The sequence below is a fragment of the Pinus tabuliformis genome, chromosome 7, assembly GCF_031772625.1.
Source record: "Pinus tabuliformis cultivar Carrire ecotype Pingquan chromosome 7, CPIR1, whole genome shotgun sequence".
Lineage (NCBI taxonomy): Eukaryota > Viridiplantae > Streptophyta > Pinopsida > Pinales > Pinaceae > Pinus > Pinus tabuliformis.
In genome coordinates, this window is record NC_142293.1 from 996,843,172 (window position 1) to 996,862,054 (window position 18,883).

General features: G+C 41.4%; 1 protein-coding gene across 4 annotated transcripts in view; it reads left to right on the forward strand.

Moving 5' to 3' along the window:
* Positions 1 to 18,883, forward strand: part of LOC149250946 (uncharacterized) — a 528,543-nt gene that overhangs the window by 454,987 nt on the left and 54,673 nt on the right. For 3 of the 4 annotated variants that reach the window (XR_016266851.1, XM_089459289.1, XM_089459291.1), the window contains exon 19: positions 18,457 to 18,543. The exons of the other annotated variant lie outside the window; for it this stretch is intronic. Coding sequence is in view for 2 of the 3 variants with exons in the window: in XM_089459289.1 (XP_089315415.1) it covers positions 18,457 to 18,543 (87 nt within the window). In the remaining variant the exon portion in view is untranslated. The remainder of the gene's footprint in view (positions 1 to 18,456; positions 18,544 to 18,883) is intronic. 4 annotated transcript variants of the gene reach the window in all.

Here is an 18,883-nt window from a genome sequence, read left to right on the forward strand (position 1 = left end):
TTTCGTAACAAGAGTGAATTTGGAGCGTCAATAGCCCGGGATTGACCTCAACAACAAGAAACAATTTCTAGGTATTCTTCTACAAATTTAAAATTCTAAACCCCAATTATTGTCTGCTTAAGAATTCCATAAATAGGGTATTACAGGGTGAGCTTTCCGCTTGGAAAACTTGGTGCTGAACAACAATGTGACCGGCTAAGCAACTCAAGCAACAATAGAAAGTTCGATTGGCAAAAGACCCAAAATGAGGTTGAGCTTCTCCTATTTATAATTTGTGAGTTCCTTTTTCCCACGTGGGCCCCTCCAACAAGCTCTTCGACCTCCTTTCCTTGGCTATTCGAATTCCTTCCTTGGCAAGTGCGTTTTCCCCTATGCATGTGGCCCCCACGCTCCACTAGCAAAATATTTCGGCCTCCCTTTTCTCCTAAGTCTTTCTCCAAAAATTCGTGGGTCCCATGGTCACCAAAAATGCCAAAATTGTGGAAATAAACTTGAGACAAATTAATTTAGGAAGGAACATTGCAGAATAAAACGATTTACACTAACCTATATGGTTATAAGAAATCTGTAACATCATCATAGCCGGCTAATTTCAAGGGACATTGCTAATGTCTTTTGTGTTTTTCTACAAATTTTACAGTCTGGACCAATGTTTTACAACCCGGCCGAGTCAACTCCGAAACGGCCGTTTCGGACCGAGCCAGCACCAAGATTTGTGACCCGGCCAGCAACCCGGCTCGATTGACCGAGTCAAGTATGACTCGGCCGAGTCATTGGCCGAGTCATCCAATGACTCGGCCGAGTCATAGTTGACTCGGTCAACCCGGTCGGGTCCGTATTGACTCGGCCGAGTCAAAAAACCAACGGCTGGGCAGCGTAAAACATGAAAAAAAATTAACTTTTTTGTGATTTTTGGTAAAGTGCAATTCAGTTTATGGATTCCAAAGGGTAATGGTAAATTGTTAAATGCTTTTGGGGTCCATTTCCCCCTCCCAAACCCTATTTAAGACAGCCAAATGCTCTCATGATCTCACAGCAGTCTTATGCATTTGAGCGAGAGTCTTCTTTGAGAATTAGTGAGCAGTTCTTGAGCTTGTTTTGGAGCAGCAGTGAGGAGTCTTGGAGGAGCATTGTAGCTGGAGTGAGGAGCTTCTTGGGCAGCCATTTGGAGCAGCATTGAGGAGCTGATTTTTGGAGCAAGCTTGAGGAGGCAGTTTGCGCCTGGAGGTATTTTTTTCCACCTCTATAAATCTGTTTTTGCTTAGTAAATTTTAGGTGCATATCAAGAAAGCTTAGAGAGTGTTTTTTGTCAAATAAATGAACATTGAATCAAATTTTTTTTTTTTTTCATTTTCAGATTGTTTTCCTAGTCAAAAAATTGCACCTAGAGAAAAAGATCCTGCTTGGGCATATGTTGAAATGGTTGATAGTCAGATGCATTGCAAGTTTTGCCATAGGAAAATTAAGGAAGGTCCTGGGGGATTCATAGGCTGAAACAACACTTGGCAGGGATTAAAGGCCAAATTACCGCATGTCCCTCTGATGAAATTGAGGAGGTTAGAAAGAATTTGTTGGCCAGCTTTGAAAAATTTAAAGAAGATAAGGCTAGGCAACAAGAGATACAGGCTGAAATTGGGAGGAAGAGGGAGATACAAAGAATGATGGCTACCAACCCCCACTATGATTTTGAGGGTTCTTCCTCTATCCCTCAAACTGAGGCATCCAACCCTTTCCGTTATGTTCCTCCCTCTTTTGGTTCTGTTCAAGATAAGGGAAAGGGTAGAATGAAGGGTGATGTGACTATCAAAAGTTATTTCACTCCCTCCTCTCCATCAGATGCACATGGTCCTGAAGCTAGTAAAGGTCAAATTCAGCCCACTTTAGATGACCATTGGAAGAAAGAATTGAGGGAGACTGCTTGTGACTACATAGCTAGATGGTGGTATGATGCTGATATCCCCTTTAATGCTGCTCGTTCACCATATTATGAGCCTATGTTTGATGCCATACATGCTGCTGGAAAAGGCTTCAAAGGCCCTACTATGCAAGAGCTAAGGGGGTTTCGTTTGCAGAAAGAAATTCAATCCATTAATGAGTATTTGCAAGAGTTCAGGGACTCATGGGCAAGAACAGGGTGTACCATCATGTCAGATGGATGGACTGATAAAAGAAACCGTACCATCATAAATTTTCTTGTCTTCTGCCCACAGGGAACCATGTTTTTAAAATCAGTTGATGCATCTGATAAGGTAAAAGATGGCCACTTGTTGTTTCAGCTATTGGATGAGGTTATTGAGGATGTGGGGGTGGCTAATGTTGTTCAAATCATCACAGACAATGCCTCTAACTATGTTCTTGCTGGTAAACTGTTAGAGGAAAAACACAAGACCATCTTTTGGACCCCATGCGCTGCACATTGCATAGATCTCATGCTTGAGGATATTGGAAAATTAGATTGGGTCAGAAACACTGTAGATAATGCCAAAAGCATAACAAAATTTATCTACAATCATACACTGGTTTTGAGTCTCATGAGGAAACACACTGGAGGCAAGGATATTATTAGGCCTGCCATCACTAGATTTGCTACACATTTTTTGACATTGCAATCTATGCTTTCCCAACATAGAAACTTGCAAAAGATGTTTTCCAGTGATGAATGGAATCAAAGCAATTGTTCTAGCAAACCAGAAGGCAGAGAATTGAAAAGGAAAGTCCATGATGAAACTTTTTGGAGAAAGGCAGCAGAGATTGTGAAGCTTGCTGAGCCACTAGTTAAGGTGTTGCGGTTGGTGGATGGGGAAAGGTTGGCTATGGGCTTCATTTATGAGGCTATGGATCAAGCAAAGGAGCAAATAAAGACAGCATACAAGGATAGAGTGGCAAAGTATGGGCCCATTTGGGCAATCATTGATGAAAGATGGAACAATCAACTCCATCGCCCTATACATGCAGTTGGGTATTTTTTGAACCCACGGTATCATTATAAAGCTAAGGAGTCAGGAGCTTTGAGGGGGGAGGTCAGAGATGGACTGGTTGATTGCATTGAACGCATGATCCCATCGGAGTCTGATCAACTGCAGATACATCAACAGGTCACAGCCTTTAGCAATGCAACAGGTACCTTTGGGAAGAACCTAGCAAAGATTGCAAGAGAAGCAGATGAGCCAGGTAAACAAAAATTTCAATTTTCAATTTCTTAATGGTTTTACAGTTTTACTTTTTTTATTAAAGACTAAAGTTTGTTAAATCATTTATAATTTGAAAGTTAGATATAATTTGTAATTTTGTTGAGCTTCAGCCTTCATCTAACTCATAATTCATTACACTCCTATGTTTTTTGCAGCACAATGGTGGGAGGCCTTTGGTGGCCAGTGCCCTCAATTGCAAAAGTTTGCAATTCATATTTTGAGTCAAACTTGCAGTGCATCTTGGTGTGAGAGCAATTGGTCTGTCTTTGAGAGGATTCACACAAAGAAGAGAAACCGTTTGGAGCAAAAACGGTTGAATGATCTAGTTTTTGTCCAATACAACCTTCGGCTCAGACGGAACCAATTGCTGAACAAAAGACCTGATTCAGATCCCATTGTGTTGGAAGACATTGATCCAACATCAGATTGGGTAGTGGAGAGTCGTGCACCAGAGTTTGATCCTGATGAGGATCTTGATGAACTTGAACTGGAACATCAACTTCAGCCTGTTCAATTGAATGCAGATCCCGATCCACCAGCCTCAGTCTCACAGCCAGCAAGGAGTAGGACTCCAGTTGTAGGTGCTTCCTTTGCTCAGCCACGACAGAAGCGCAACCGCATATCTACTCTATCTCAGCTTGCATCTGCTGCACAACCTGCTAGTGGTACTGGCACCACTTCTACAGTTGCAGTTGGAGACGATGATGATGAGGAGGAGGCATGGGGCCCCTTGTCTGACTCTGATGATGATGATCCAGAGATTGGTCAAGATGATCTTGGCTCCTCTGGCAGTAGCTACTAGCCAGTAGTACTAGTATTGGAGTCTGGTCACCATCACAGTTTACTTTTGTTGTAGAGGCCATTTCTAGCCTCCTTGGTTATTTGTATTTTGTTTTGAGTCTTTGATCATGTATGACAGTTGACTATGTATTGCCATTGGGTACCATTTTGATATAATGGATTGGTTCATGAGCCTACTTTGATCATATGTTGTCTTCCATCTATATTATAATGCTGTGTGTTTGGAAACATGAATGAAAATCTTTAAAATTATGTTTAAAATATTTAAAATAATGTTTTTTTATAAAAAAAATAAATATTTAATGTATTTTTTACAACGACCGAGTCATTGAAATCGAGCCGGCCGAGTCATTACCGAGTCGGAGTCGGAGTCGATCCTCAGCCGAGTCGGAGTCGGAGTCGGAGTTGTAAAACATTGGTTTGGACTCTGCAGTCACAAGACAACGAGCAATTTAACAAAGCAACCCCTCTAACCAAATATCTAAAACAAAAGGATAACCATATATTTGGTTAGTATATTATTTGTACACTCATATGAACTATTTGCATGTCATACATATTTACTCTTGAGTGATATCTTGTTGGTTCACAATTATTTATTGATGTTTTACATAGTAAACTAGTATAACTGTTAACAACAATAATTGACTTATCTGCTTCACCCAAGACCCCATAAAAAGGCATTGATCATTCTTTGGGTGACTTATTTAACGAAAGTCCTCCTATAGCCTTTTAGGAGAGAGTTGGGCTTAAAGTGTGGGGATTTGGGTCAATATGACAATGGGTCGTCATCTTGTGTCTGCCAATCATCGTAGGTTGCAAGGACCTTTGGCAACCTTGCTAATTGGTTGGCAATAGAACCAACCATGGGAATGCCACTATCTGAATCACAATCATTTGCATTCTTAAGAGTACTCAATAGCACACCAACCAATCCATGTTATGCCTCATTAGGTCCCTCCTCCCCACCTACTTGTGCATTAGGTTTAAATGTATATTCTTTTTTACTTTGCATTTTTGTCTTTTTGCCTCAACTTTGATCAAAAGGGAGTGTGTGAGCATCTCATTTTATGATGGGGACATTCCTTGTTGCACATCCCCTCCAAATGGGGGTGCAAGAAAACATCCCCCCTTCGAGTAGCCACATCCTAGGATCAAGGAGACACATCCCCATGTAACATCGGTTATTCTTACTCTTCTTGTGGCTATAGATTTAAGGAAATGGAATGTTGTCATGAGCACAATCTACTTATCTCGTCGATAGGTAGTGATGATCACATGTCGTCGTTAACCATTAGAGAATTGGTCTCCAATGGAGATTTGAGCTAGTCATATGCCTCTCCCTGCAAGTGCAAAGTTAATCCACTTCACAAACAATGATTGATCGGGATTGGATCATTATATTGTTTGAGATACATCTCGATGCATTTGGAGTGGAAAAAGTGGTGGAATTAGCTCATGAAACTATTTGTATTGGCGGGACCCAATTTGGCAAAATGGGATCTGAAACCTTCCGAGAGCGTTTTGAGGCATCAAACGACATTTTTTAAGGGTAAAACTTTGTTGCTCTAAGCCAACACTATTTCATGCTATTCTACACAAAGATCTTTCCAATGACGCAAGAAGCGCGTCAATCGGAGTATGTATGCAAAAGTTATGTCAATCAAAAGTTGACCTTCTTGTTTTCAAACCTATAGTTCGAGAGGGTGCCGCATCATCCCCCATTATTCATGGAAAAGGGGCTAGCCACATGATTATGATGTAAAAAAACTCTAGAATAGTCTATATGGTAACTCTAGTTAAGAGTTGATGTAGTCAAGATTAACCACTAGTAGGTTATTGGGCTATGTTATAACCGGGCCACTAGGAGGAAGAGGCATTCCATTCTTTCGAGAGAATTTTGTTCCATAGTTGAGGAAATATAGCTAGGAGAGATAGGAGATAGAGCACACAGAAAGGATTTGTGCACTGTAGCAGCCAATGGGCCACATGCATTACTTCTTTGTACCTGCAGATATATTCCCAAACAGAGAAAGAGAGCGAAGCGACCTCACCTTCCAGCTGGTGTTTCTCTCAAAAGGGTTTCTGAGAGAGCATATCTTGTGTCTTATGTGTGTGTGTGAGCTTATTTTGTCGTTATCTACTTTTCTGTATGATTTCCATTTGCATGCATGCACTAATTACAATTAGATCTACAGATCTTAAAGTTTAATAAAACTATAATAGTGTAGAATCTCTGATTTTTAATATAATATGATCAGATATGTTGTGACAAACTATCCAGTGGAATATCCATAGTAGTTTATAGATCATTTGGTATCAGAGAAGGTTTATTTGGGTATTTTGTAGAGATTGCAAGGATCTAGATCGGCGGGGCCGAAAATCGTAAAACCCTAATCATGGCCGATGAATCTGTAAACGAACCTCGTGATCTTGCAGAGGTGAGGTTTACGTGGTTGGAACAACAAGTTGCAGATATCAACCACAATGTAAGCCTCGTCATGGCGGCCTTGAATAGCAAGCTGGAGATATTTGGAGAAGATGGGGGTTCGAATGCAGAGGACAAGTCAGAACGAGGATCAGAAGATTAAGGAGAAATGGAGAACCACTTGAAGAAAGGACCTGAAAATGATCAACCCGATTCAAGTGCCGTGATCCAATCACAGTCCCTATTTAAAATGGAAGCAAAAGTCGATATCAAGTCGTACCACGATGAGATCGACGCTCTAAAGTTGAGCCATTGGTTGCAATAACTGGAAGCTATTTCAGTGTCCATCAAATCGAGGAAGGGAAAAAGATCTCATTCACGCCACTGACATTAGAGGGTCATGTACTGACTTGGTGGGAGAGCCACACAGAAACGTGGAGGTTGGAGGGAGAACCTCCAGTGACTAAGTGGGAGAATTTCAAAACCCTAATCAAATCACAATTTTATCACAATGGGTACGTGGAGGACCAGTGGATCTGGTGGCATTACTTCAAGCAAAAGCTAGGCCAAAGTGTGCATGAGTACAACACGAAATTTAGGAAAATAGAAATAATGTTGGGTATCTCTCCAGAGAACCCAGATGTACTCCTGAAGTATTTGGGGGGTCTACACTTCCATCTGCGTGAGCAAGTGATGCTATTCAACCCCAAATCGATGGACGACTCTTGTGTACAGGCACAGTTCCTGGAGAACATAGGCCTGGAGAAATCGCAATCAAGGGGACCGAAACCGAAGGAGCAACATGAAGCTTCTAAGTTGGGGAAGAAGAAGCAAAAAGGGGGGAAAGATGAGAAGACGACATCTACATCACACTAGTGCAAAGATCCTAGCAAGCACTGCAACATCGATGGCCATATAGAGGAAAAATGCTAGAAGTTGCATCTAGAGCTAAACTCGAACAACAAGAAGAAAGATAACAAGAAGAAGAATCTCATGGCCACTAATTCAAGCAACCAAGTTGAAAGAAACACGGACCTGGATGAGAAGATCGTCTGTATGTCAACATAGAAGGAGGTGAATCTGAGTAGCCTTCAGCAACAAGAAGATAAAGAAATGACCAAACTCTTCCATATAAAGATACAGGTCAAGAAGACAAAGATTGATGCTCTATTTGACTCAAGATCGCAAGCGAATCTCATTGCATCAGAGCTGGTCAAGACGTTGGGGCTAGAAGTTCATGATCATCCAAACCCATATCCATGGGATGGGAAATAAGGATGTAGAGTTGAACGTTTAACAAAACAGTGTAAAATTAGATTTGCTATCAGTGTTGATTTTATTGATGAAGTAGACCTAGATGTTGTTCCCCTTTATGTATGTGGAGTCGTGTTTGGGAGTCCATACATGTACATGCGTGATGCACGATTCACGAGGAGAGCCAACCAGTATCGACTCGTCAAGGATAGAAAATCATTCATCATCAATGCGCACAAAGGTAAGTCAAAAATCTCATTGGTAAGTGCCAACCAAGCCAAGAAATTGATCAGTTCTAGCAAGAAGTATGTTTTATTGTTTTTAAGAGAAAGTCAGTCTGAAGAGGAGTCAATAAGAGGCAAGGCATCCCTGGAGGGGTGTACTAAGAAACAAAAACAATAATTGGAGGAGTTGTTACAGGCATACAAGGATGTGTTCCGAGAGCCTAAAGGGTTACCACTTAAGAGAGAAGTGGAGCATGAGATCTAGCTATTGCCAGACTCCCCATTGCCAAATATTGGGTTGTACAGGAAATCTGTTATAGAAGCAAGTGAGGTGAAGAAATAGTTGCAACAGCTATTGGAACATGGTGTCATTCGACCAAGTACATCACCATGTGGGTCACCCATCATCATCGTGCCGAAAAAGGATGGGACTTGGCGAATGTGTATAAGATTACATTGCTAGATCACACTCAAGAATAGATACACCTTACCCATGATAGATGATCTGCTAGATCAGTTGCAACAAGCAAAGTACTTCAGCAAGTTGGAATTGAAGTCTGGATATCACCATGTTTGAGTCAAAGAAGAAGATACATGGAAGACCACCTTCAAAAACATGCAAGGTTATATGAGTGGTTAATCATGCCATTTGCCCTATGTAATGCACCAGTTACATTTATGAGATTAATGAATGATGTATTGCGCCCTTTTATAGATTCATTTGTTATTGTCTATTTGGATGATATACTGGTATATAGTGCTACATGGGAGGAGCATATGTCACATTTGATGCAAGTGCTAGAAACATTGAAGAAGCACCAACTGCTAGCAAATCTCAAGAAGTGCGAGTTTGTGCAACAGTCTTTGGTGTATTTGGGGTATGTGATCGGTGGAGGAGAACTGAATATAGATCCTTCCAAGATGGAGGCCATCATGAAATGGCTAGTGCCTACTAATGTTTCTGAGGTCAGGAGTTTCATTGGGGCATCACAGTACCTGAGGAAGTTCATAGCCTGATTTTCAGCAATAGCAACACTGCTCCATGCCATAACAGCAAGTGGCAAGAGTTTCCAGTGGAGAAAACGTCAGCAAAGGGCTTTCGAAGAGCTAAAGAAGAAGATTGGCCAAGCACCAATTCTGGAATTACCAAACTTGCAGCTGCTCTTTGAAGTTGAGACAGATGTGGGTGGCTATGTTATGGGAGTTGTCTTGATGCAGGGAGGAAGGTTTGTATGCTACCATTTTGAAGAACTTCATGGGGCAGTTCTTAAGCACCCTACCTATGACAATGAGCTCCATGACGAGGCATTACAAGTGGATGGGGTTTTTACTGCAGTTTCATTTGTTGATCAAGTATAAGAAGGAAAGCACGAACAAGTTGGCCGAAATGCTTTCAAGGCCACCCATGTCAAAGATTTCAGCTTTGGGGACTCTTATGCACATGGAGCCATTCGCCCATGATGCATACAGAGAGGCATATTCAGAAAATGAGGACTTCAAGGAGGTGTATCAGTAGTTGCAGAGTCAGAGTCATGTGCACGATGGAAATAACACGGTTGACTAGCATCTCCATGTTGAAATTTCTAAGTTTGACACATTAGAAATCCCTACTGCATTATCCGATTTAATTTCTCCTACTTGTTCATTCCATTAACAAGTTATTTATAAATATAAATGCTGAAATAAACACAAATGCAGCCTTAACTCATATATAGATCAACAACTGAAATAACTGAGACAAATATTCCAGTTGATCAATCACCGGATGAACGATCCCATAGCAACTATGGCAACTTCCATTGCTCTGCGTCACTTTGATAAGGACTGCGTCACCTTCTCAGCTCACCAACACTCAGTCTGCCCCACGAAAATATCCTGGCGTTGCCTCTTGGCCTTGCGTCAGCTCTGCTAGCCTCTACGCAGCTACTAAAGCCTCGCATCAACCCCTTGGCTCTCTGCATCAGCTCTTAGACCCTCTACGTCACCCACGCTGGCTTCTTCAGCATCTGTGTAGCTCCCAGTTGCCTCTGCGTCAGCCTCTCTAGGCTCTGCGCTATCTCTCTGGCATTATCTCTGCCTCTCTGCTATGTATTCTCGGCCTTGTGTCGAATTGCCCCTCGCTGCAACAGATCACTAGCTCGACTCTCTTAGCAAAAACCCTGTTCCAGAAAATCGCACTCACTGATCAATATGGTGTATCTTACTATCTCCAATTGACCCTCAAGCCTCCTCTTATACTTTTCCTGCTGAGTCTTCAACGGCCGAGATTAAGTCCCTAATCAATGACTAAAGTTAGATTTGGTTTGATCCACGTCATTTAGAACATTCTCACCCAGTTTTATATTAATACCCATTAATATTTTAATTTTCCTAAGTTTAGACTTAGGAGCACCATTAAAAATATTAATTATTTTAATATCTCTCCAACTGGGTGGAATTTCCCCAAACAATTTCTGGGTCTTGGAGATCTTATGTGTCTTAGCCTCTCCACCAACTTTCATGGCTAGAACACATCCGATGCTACCACAAATCAACACTCCCTCTTAGCGAGGAATGTGCTCTAGTAATGCTTCACCATGGAAACATCACACTGATCCTCCGCACCGGTACCTGTGCTGATGCTTGGCCTGTTGCCTTACATCATCTGCACTGTTGTTTCCTGTACCGCTACCCATGACACTGCAACAGCCATTGCTACATCTGTATTGCAACTCCCTCTCAATATGTTGCCCATGCTACCTCTAGCACTTCCAGTGCTAACTATTGCACTGCAACTCAGTTATCGAGAAGTAGGTAACTGACTTCTCCCAAATACTGACATCCCAGTCAGTCTGGAAGCCTCGTGAAACTAAAGCTGCCTCTTCTGCTATTCTGTGCTCCCTCAACTGTCGCTTCACTGCTGCATACACCTCTGTGCCTCTCGCACTGTTGCAACCTCCATTATGTTGCCTCAGATTTATGCACCCAAGCACTGCCTTGCTGCTCTACTATACTTTGCTCTACCTGACATCTGTCATTTTGCTATTGTCATTAAGGGATCCCGTAGTCGGATATGATCCAAGAGTTTGGGCACCTCAAGGATCCTGCTCCTACTTTGTAGTCCTTCTGACTACAACTCGATGTCTCCCCACCTCTTCTCTAGAGGTGCATGAGCACTCATGGCACAATTGTCATCAGTCTCGACATCTTTCTCCACCTTAGCTGGAGCTGCCTTGGAGTCGAAAGCCTCTCCCTTGTTTTTCTTCCTGGGACACTGGGATGCATAATGTCCCAACCAATGTTGCACGAAGCGGGAGCGAAGCGGAAGCGCGGAGCGCGGAAGCGTCATTTTCCAAAAATCTAGGGAGCGAAGCGTCCGCGGAAGCGTCTGCTATATATATATATTTTTATATATTTTTTTGCATTTATACTCAAAACAAACATCCCAAATACCAAATTAATTGTAGAAGACATGAAAACATGCATATTTTTGCATAAATCAAGATAGATATGGCATCCATGATTCCATTGTAGTTACTAGTATGTACAACAATCATCTATATTCTAGCTATTACAAACATACATCAAACTTTCTCTGATACCAAATGAAATGAACAAACTTTCTCTGATACCAAATGAAATGATCAAACTTTCTCTGATACCAAATGAAATGAACAATCATTTATAGAATATGAACAAGATTCATTTTACTGAATATCCAATCTGGGATAAAAAAGACATCAGGTTACAATCCATATAGAACAAGTAATAAATATGTTTAATAGTGAGTTGATGATAAAATGCCAATTGACAGTGTACTTACAGCATTGACTTGAGAGTCGACACAATGGTTGACAGTCCATTTCCCTTTATTAGGTCACATATTTTAGACAGGATGTGTCCTTTCATTTACTATTAAATATTACAGCTATTATTATTTACTGATATTTATATATTTATGTTCATTACATAATCTCAGTGCTCTTGTCCCTTGATTTCTCTTGATTTGCTTATGTAATTTCTGCTATGTTTATTGAGTTACATTTTATCATTTGGTAATTAGGTTATTATGTAGTGGCATATTTCTGATCGATAATATGCTCAAAACCTTTCTTCAACATGTCAAAGCTTGTTTTTCTAACAAGTATCCTCATCATTCTCCTAGAATAAAAGAACATCACTGCCAAACAGCGAATTTTGTGTTAGATCATAATGGTTTAAGTCATTTTTCACCATTTTTAAACCTGATTCATCAAGATTCCTGCCATAGACAGATACACTGGATCTAGGCCAGGTCTATGTCTGTAGGTCTGGACATGCATCCAAGCCATATCTGACGTGTCCAGCCCGAATGTATATGAGATTTTTATGAAGCAGGATCCTGGGTGGTTACCGAGGGTGGGGAACCTGCCAACATAGGATAATGAAAAGTAGCAATGGAATATACAGATACTATCTACTTTCTTATAAGTCCATTCAAATAAATAAGACTAGTTGTGATACACTATCTTTACCAGTTCTGAAGAATGATGCCCTCCTTTATTAGTACAGATTTATGAATATGTTTCAATTGACTTAGGATTAGAAACGTTTCAGTCCTCTAAAATGAGTGAGATTGTCAAAACCATAACATCCAAAGCACTCATTCCAGAAACATCTTCAATAACACAAGCTATCAAATAGGATCCGCAACCCAAAAGGCAGGAATCGCCTTTTTAAATAGGATCCGCGCAACCTTAAAATCGGAACCGCGCTTCCGACTTGGATTCCGGGACGGTTCGCTCCGATCCGCGGTTCCGGGTTTGGATCCGGCGGGGGGGGGCGATTCCTGCAACCCTGGTCCCAACTCCCGACAATTGAAGCACTTCACCTTGGAGATGTCTTTCTTCTCCTCTTCCCTTGTTGTCCCACAAAAGCTAGAGCTGCATCCTCCTCCTCTTTCTTGCTTCAATTTCCCTTGCCACTACACCTTGCCTTGGTCAATCTCCCGTTCTCTTCTTGGCGAAGAGCTTCTCACATCTCCTCCCAACTTGGAAGAGTAGCCCTGCCCAAAATACTTTGGACAAATGTCTCCCACTCCTTGGAGACAGCATTCAGGGCGGTCCTCACCATGAACTCTGGATCCAATGTAGATCCCACGGAAGTAAGTTAGTCATGAATCTCCTGCAATCTGAGGAGGAACAGACCTATCTTCTCTCCCTTTTGCATCTGATACGACCGCAGCTGATTCTCCAATAGCATCTTCCGTTGCACGGAAGTGCCCTGATACAAGGTCGTCAAAGTATCCCACATCTCCTTTATTGTGTTCTTTTGAGCAATATGTGGTATCACATGATCTTTGACCCTGTCTAGGATCATGCACTTTGCCCTCACCATTGCATCGTCATACTTCTCATTCTTAGCTGGGTCGACTGAGATAGCCACAGTTCTCAAGGCAAAGTCCTTGATGCGATGTCGATTAAGGACTGCCAGGATCCTGGCCTTCCAGATGACAAAATTGGAAGCCCCGTCCGACCTGTGCTGATCCCTTAGTCCGTTCACTGCCATTTCAGCTCCTCTTTTGGACTCCCTCTGAGTTTCGACTCCCCTCCTGGAAATCTCCATCTAAGCCCTGATTTCCCTGCTGGAAATCCTCCAACCAAATGTCGAACCACTCCTCTCCAATCCTCCTTGCAACTGCAACTCGGATCTCGATTTCTTGGCTAGAAATTCGTCAAGGTAGCGACTCTCTCTACCTTGGTTTTGTCCCCTTAGGTACCGTTCTGCACTGACAAAAACAACACTCCACCAATTTCTCAATCACAATCTGCCTACAGCTCCCCAAGCCCCAACAACTAAAGAAATTGAGCCTTTCAGGCTCTGCGCAATCCTGGCAATGGAAGAATTTGCTCCTCCTGGACACAACGTCGATCCTTCCTGGCTGAGAAAGATGACTGGGCACTGCGTAGGTCTGATCTGCCCCTCTGCCTTTGTGATGACCCTCCTCCTGACTCAAAATGATGATGCAGGCCCTTTGTGTCACTTCTTCTCTGTTGCTTCTGCTCTAGAACAACGCTGTCTCTCAGGACAGCTGCTACTGCTGCAAGTTTTCCAGATTACTACTGGTGCCTTTAGTTCTCCTGTGATCTGCAATGCTCTGATACCATATTGAAATTTCTAAGTCTGACATGTTAGAAATCCCTACTACATTATCCGGTTTAATTTCTCCTTGTTCATTCCATTAACAAGTTATTTATAAATATAAATACTAAAATAAACACAAATGTAGCCTTAACTCATATACAGATCAACAACTGAAATAACTGAGACAAACCCACAAGGGACACTATTATTTTTGGACAATCGTCCCTGGGAAAAAACCAATGCAGGAAAACCGATGCACCAGATATGAGGGTTTAATTATTATGCAGTTTCTAAATACAACTAGGGTGCCAAAAATGGCTCACCCAACAGAGAATGCCCTCGGCAGTAGTACCTCTACTCGGAGACAAATATTCTGGTTGATCAATCACCGGATGAACGATCCCATAGAAACTATGGCAACTTCCACTCCTCTACATCACTCTAATAGGGACTGTGTCACCCTCTCAGCTCACAAGCACTCACTTTGCCCCACGAAAATCTCCTGGAGCTGCCTCTTGGCCCTACGTTAGCTCTGCTAGCCTCTGCACAACTACTGAAGCCTCTGCATCAGCCCCTTGGTTCTCTGTGTTAGCTCTTAGACCCTCTACATCACCCACGCTGGCCTCTTCAGCCTCTACGTAGCTCCTAGCTACCTCTGCGTCAGCCTCTCCAGGGCTGCGCTGTCTCTCTGGCACTATCTCTACCTCACTGCTATGTATTCTTGGCCTTGTGCCGAACTGCTCCTTGTTGCAACAGATCACTGGCTCAATTCTCTCAGCGAAAACCCTGCTCCAGAAAATCGAACTGACTAATCAATATCGTGTATCTTCAACTGACCCTCAAGCCTCCTCTCATACTTTTCCTATTGAGTCTTCAACGACTAAGATTAAGTCCCTAATGAACGACTAAGATTAAATTTGGCTTGATCCATGTCATTTAGAACATTCTCACCCAGTTTTATATTAATACCCATTAATATTTTAATTTTCCTAAGTTTAGACTTAGGAACACCATTAAAAATATTAATGATTTTAATATCTCTCCAACCGGATGGAATTTCCCAAAACCATTTCTGGGTCTTGGAGATCTTATGTGCCTTAGCCTCTCCACCAATTTTCATGGCTAGAGCACATCCGATGCTACCACAAATCAACACTCCAGGATGGGTTACCCTATAGGGTGGATAAGCTATGTGTTCCTAAAGGTGAGCGTTTGCAGTTGATTAGAGAACCTCACACCTCCAAGGTTTCAGGGGACTTTGGTGTAGGGAAGACAGTGGCTAACTTGCAGAGGTATCTGTATTGGCCCAAGATGCAAGAGCAAGTAGCTATGCTCATAAGAGGATGTATGCTTTGTTGTACCAACAAGCCTATTAATAGGAAACAAGGTCCATATTATCTCTTGTCTGTACCTACTCGTCCTTGGGAAAGCATTTCCATGGACTTTGTGGGAGGTTTACCGACAACTAGGAAGGGACATGACTACCTGTTCGTGGTAGTTGACAAGTTCAGCGAGATGTGTGTTTTGATGCCCTGTAAAAAGACCATCAACAGGAAAGAAGCAACAAACTTGTTCTTTGGACAAGTCTAGGTTCACTTTGGGATACCAAGGAGCATCATTTCAAACAGGGATACAAGATTTCTCAGTGTATTCTGGACTACATTGTGGGATATGGACACAAAGTTGAAGAGATCTACAACATTCCATCGACAAACAGATGGGTAGACAGAATTAGTCAACAGGACTTTGGTGCAGCTGGGGTGCAGCTTCTTACTAGCTCCCTGCAGCCTCTTCTTGTTCAACTGTAGCCATCTATCGCTAAATTTGTTGAAAAGGAATCTATTGCATATTGATAACAAAACCTCTCTATTTTTCTTTTGCTTATGTTTATAGGTGTGGAAGATGGAATTTTAATAGAGTATGCTATACAAAGGTATGATTTGGAAGACGAACTACATAATAACTAACTTTTTTGCCTTTGAAAGAATAGACATGTTTGTGTTGTGGGGGATCGGGGCGGGGAACCATTTCATTTTTGTTCCATTAGTGAAGTATCGGTTTCGTTTATTAAATGTGTAAAGTAAGGAACCCTTTCTCCATGGACACTTTTCCACCTTGTGTGACTGTATTTGAATTTGGGATATTTTTATATACTGATCAATTCTTATTATGAACAAGTGTAGGCAATGTTTTTAAAACCGGAACCGGTGACCGGACCGGTCCACCTAATGAACCGGTTTACCGACCGGAACCGGTCTAACCGGGACTGGTTTGGTCTAAACGAACCGGTTTTAGAAAAATACATTAAATAATTACTTTTTAATGAAAAAAACTATTTTTAAGATTTAAAACCATGATTCCAAGCCAATAGAGACAAAATATGCAAAGATTGCTCATTGATATACCATGTAAAGCCTTAAAGGTGAATATATCAAAATGGCACTGAGTGCAATACATATCATCGACAAAATACATAAGCAATGAGGCTCTAAATGGCCACTAGAGTGCAAAAATAAAGCCTACAAACTATGGGGCCAGTGGCCTACTACAAGACTTCAGTCTAGACTCTACATATATGATAATAGTAATACTATAATAGTGATCAACATTATCACTTGAAGTTGAAACTTCTCATGAGTCTCAGTCATCATGATCAAACTCAGTTGGTTGAGTCTCGACTCCCAAATTGTGTAGCCACAAACTTCTCTATTGGTTCAGTGACTTGAGTCTCAAACTTCTGAAGGTATTCTGCCCTAATATGCCCTATTATTTCATTTGGTGCTCCACATGGCTTTACATGGCCTCCTATCCCAGCCAAGTGTTGCTTGAACCTGTTAATACCCCCTCCTTGAATGGATTTTTGGCAATATTTGCAGATCATTTTGCCATCAATCATATCACAATGAGCCCATGCAGTATCTTCGGCTTTTGGAGGCATGATGACTCCCTGGATGGTAGATCATAGAAGTGAGAAGTTTATAACACAAAAAAAAAATTCATGGACAGCAGACTCAAATGAGGAATTATCAAGTGCAAATCCTTACCTGGAAATGCAAACTAGCTCCCTTAGCCTCCTCTTGAAGATGGCAACTCCACTGACAGCTACACACTTTCTCCAAAATAGCTCCAACTCCAACTCCAAGATGACTACTTCAGCATAAACTCCACACTCTCCAAGCTCACAAACAAACTCACAAACACTCACAAAAACCAAATCAGTTGTGTGAGACAAATGAGAGTGAGAGGGGTCTCTTATAGCTTGGAGAGGGCCTTTTTGGAGGGAAAATACCTTTCCCTCCCCCCCAAAACCCCTAAACCACAAACTGCCTGCGCTTTTTCATAAGTTACGGTGGGCTTGCCATAAACCGGCCGGTTTAGGACGGAACCGGCCGGTTTGCTACAAACCGGCCGGTTCCGTCCTAAACCGGCCGGTTTTGACCGGTTAGGGCTAATTTTCGGTCACAAGGCAGAGTTAACCGGGTTTTTAGGCCGGTTCCGACCGGCAGGCCAGCTAACCGGCCGGTTGGACCGGTAACCGGTTTTTGTGAGCGGTTTTAAAAACTAGGAGTGTAGGTGCATTTCATTGCAAAAGAACTCCACCTAGGGATAATATTACATATACTTGTGATCGAGAAAGTATCTACAAATGTTGTCAATTGTCTTGGTATGTTGATAGTCTTTCTCATATTATTATTTACACGCACAAAATAAACAAAGGTAAGATTTCTTTAAATTCAAATGATAGAAGGGAGATGGTAACATGGCAAAAACTCTGCTTATTGGGGTGGCTCATGCTCCAGTGTGGTTTGGTTTCAAATCCAAGCTTCAAAATATTGGTGTTGAAAATGTTTTATGCAAGCTTTGCGGTAGAGATGAAATGGTTAGGCATGTCTTCTCGAGATACCCATCTTACCAAGACTTTTTGGGCATGGTTTCAGGCTGATTCAATTAATTTTCTACTGCCCTGCTTTCTTGAAAAGGGCCCCTCCTTGGTGACAGTTGAATGATTAGGAACAGCAGCAAATTTTCATGGCACACAATTCAGCTATGTACTGTGGATTTTTCTGGAATCACAGGTGTAAGGCTAGTTTTTAGGAGGAACCATCCCTTCTGACAATAGGGGAATTTAAGCTTTTTAGGAGTTGGCTTTTACAGCTATTTTTGTAAAAGCCAAATTCAGTTTCTTTCTAGAGTTGTAGAATCCCTACCTACTGGAGACCATGTTCAAATGTTAGCTTTGTTGGCTTTTATAATTAGGGAATTTCATTGTGATCCTGCTGTTAGGTTGTTGTAATTATTTGTTCAATAATGTACCTTTTTCCGCATGACATAATATATGATGCATTTCTCTAAAAGAACACTCTACTTATCCCTTACTTTTGAATTGAAGTTACGTTTTTATTTATTTGCACTTTAGTGATGTTTGTTCTCCATGGCAATTGCTTGGGGTTGATAGGTGTGGAATTTGTTGAGCACGATGGAGCTGTACTTTGCTTGGATGTAGCATATCAAAATAATATTCTTGTATCAGGGTCTGAAGATGGTTAGTTATCTTCCACCAATTTTATTTGATTTTCTTTTGACTTCATAAATTTTGTTAACTTTATTATACCACAACCTGATTTAGATATCACTAACCATCTTATCCCAACAATATTATCATTTGTTAAATTTACATTCTGTATAAGCTTCTCTGTGTCTTGGTGTGTTCATGCACTGAAGATAATTTCCAACATTAAAGGTGAAATATTGTAAAATTCCACCTAAGGACACTGCCTATTTTTCTTTCAAATTTCTGAGTTTGAATAAAGTTTTCAGTGGGTTTTTTCTTCAAACAGTTTCTAGGTTAAGTGCTGTAGGTGCAATTTTCTCTATATAATTGA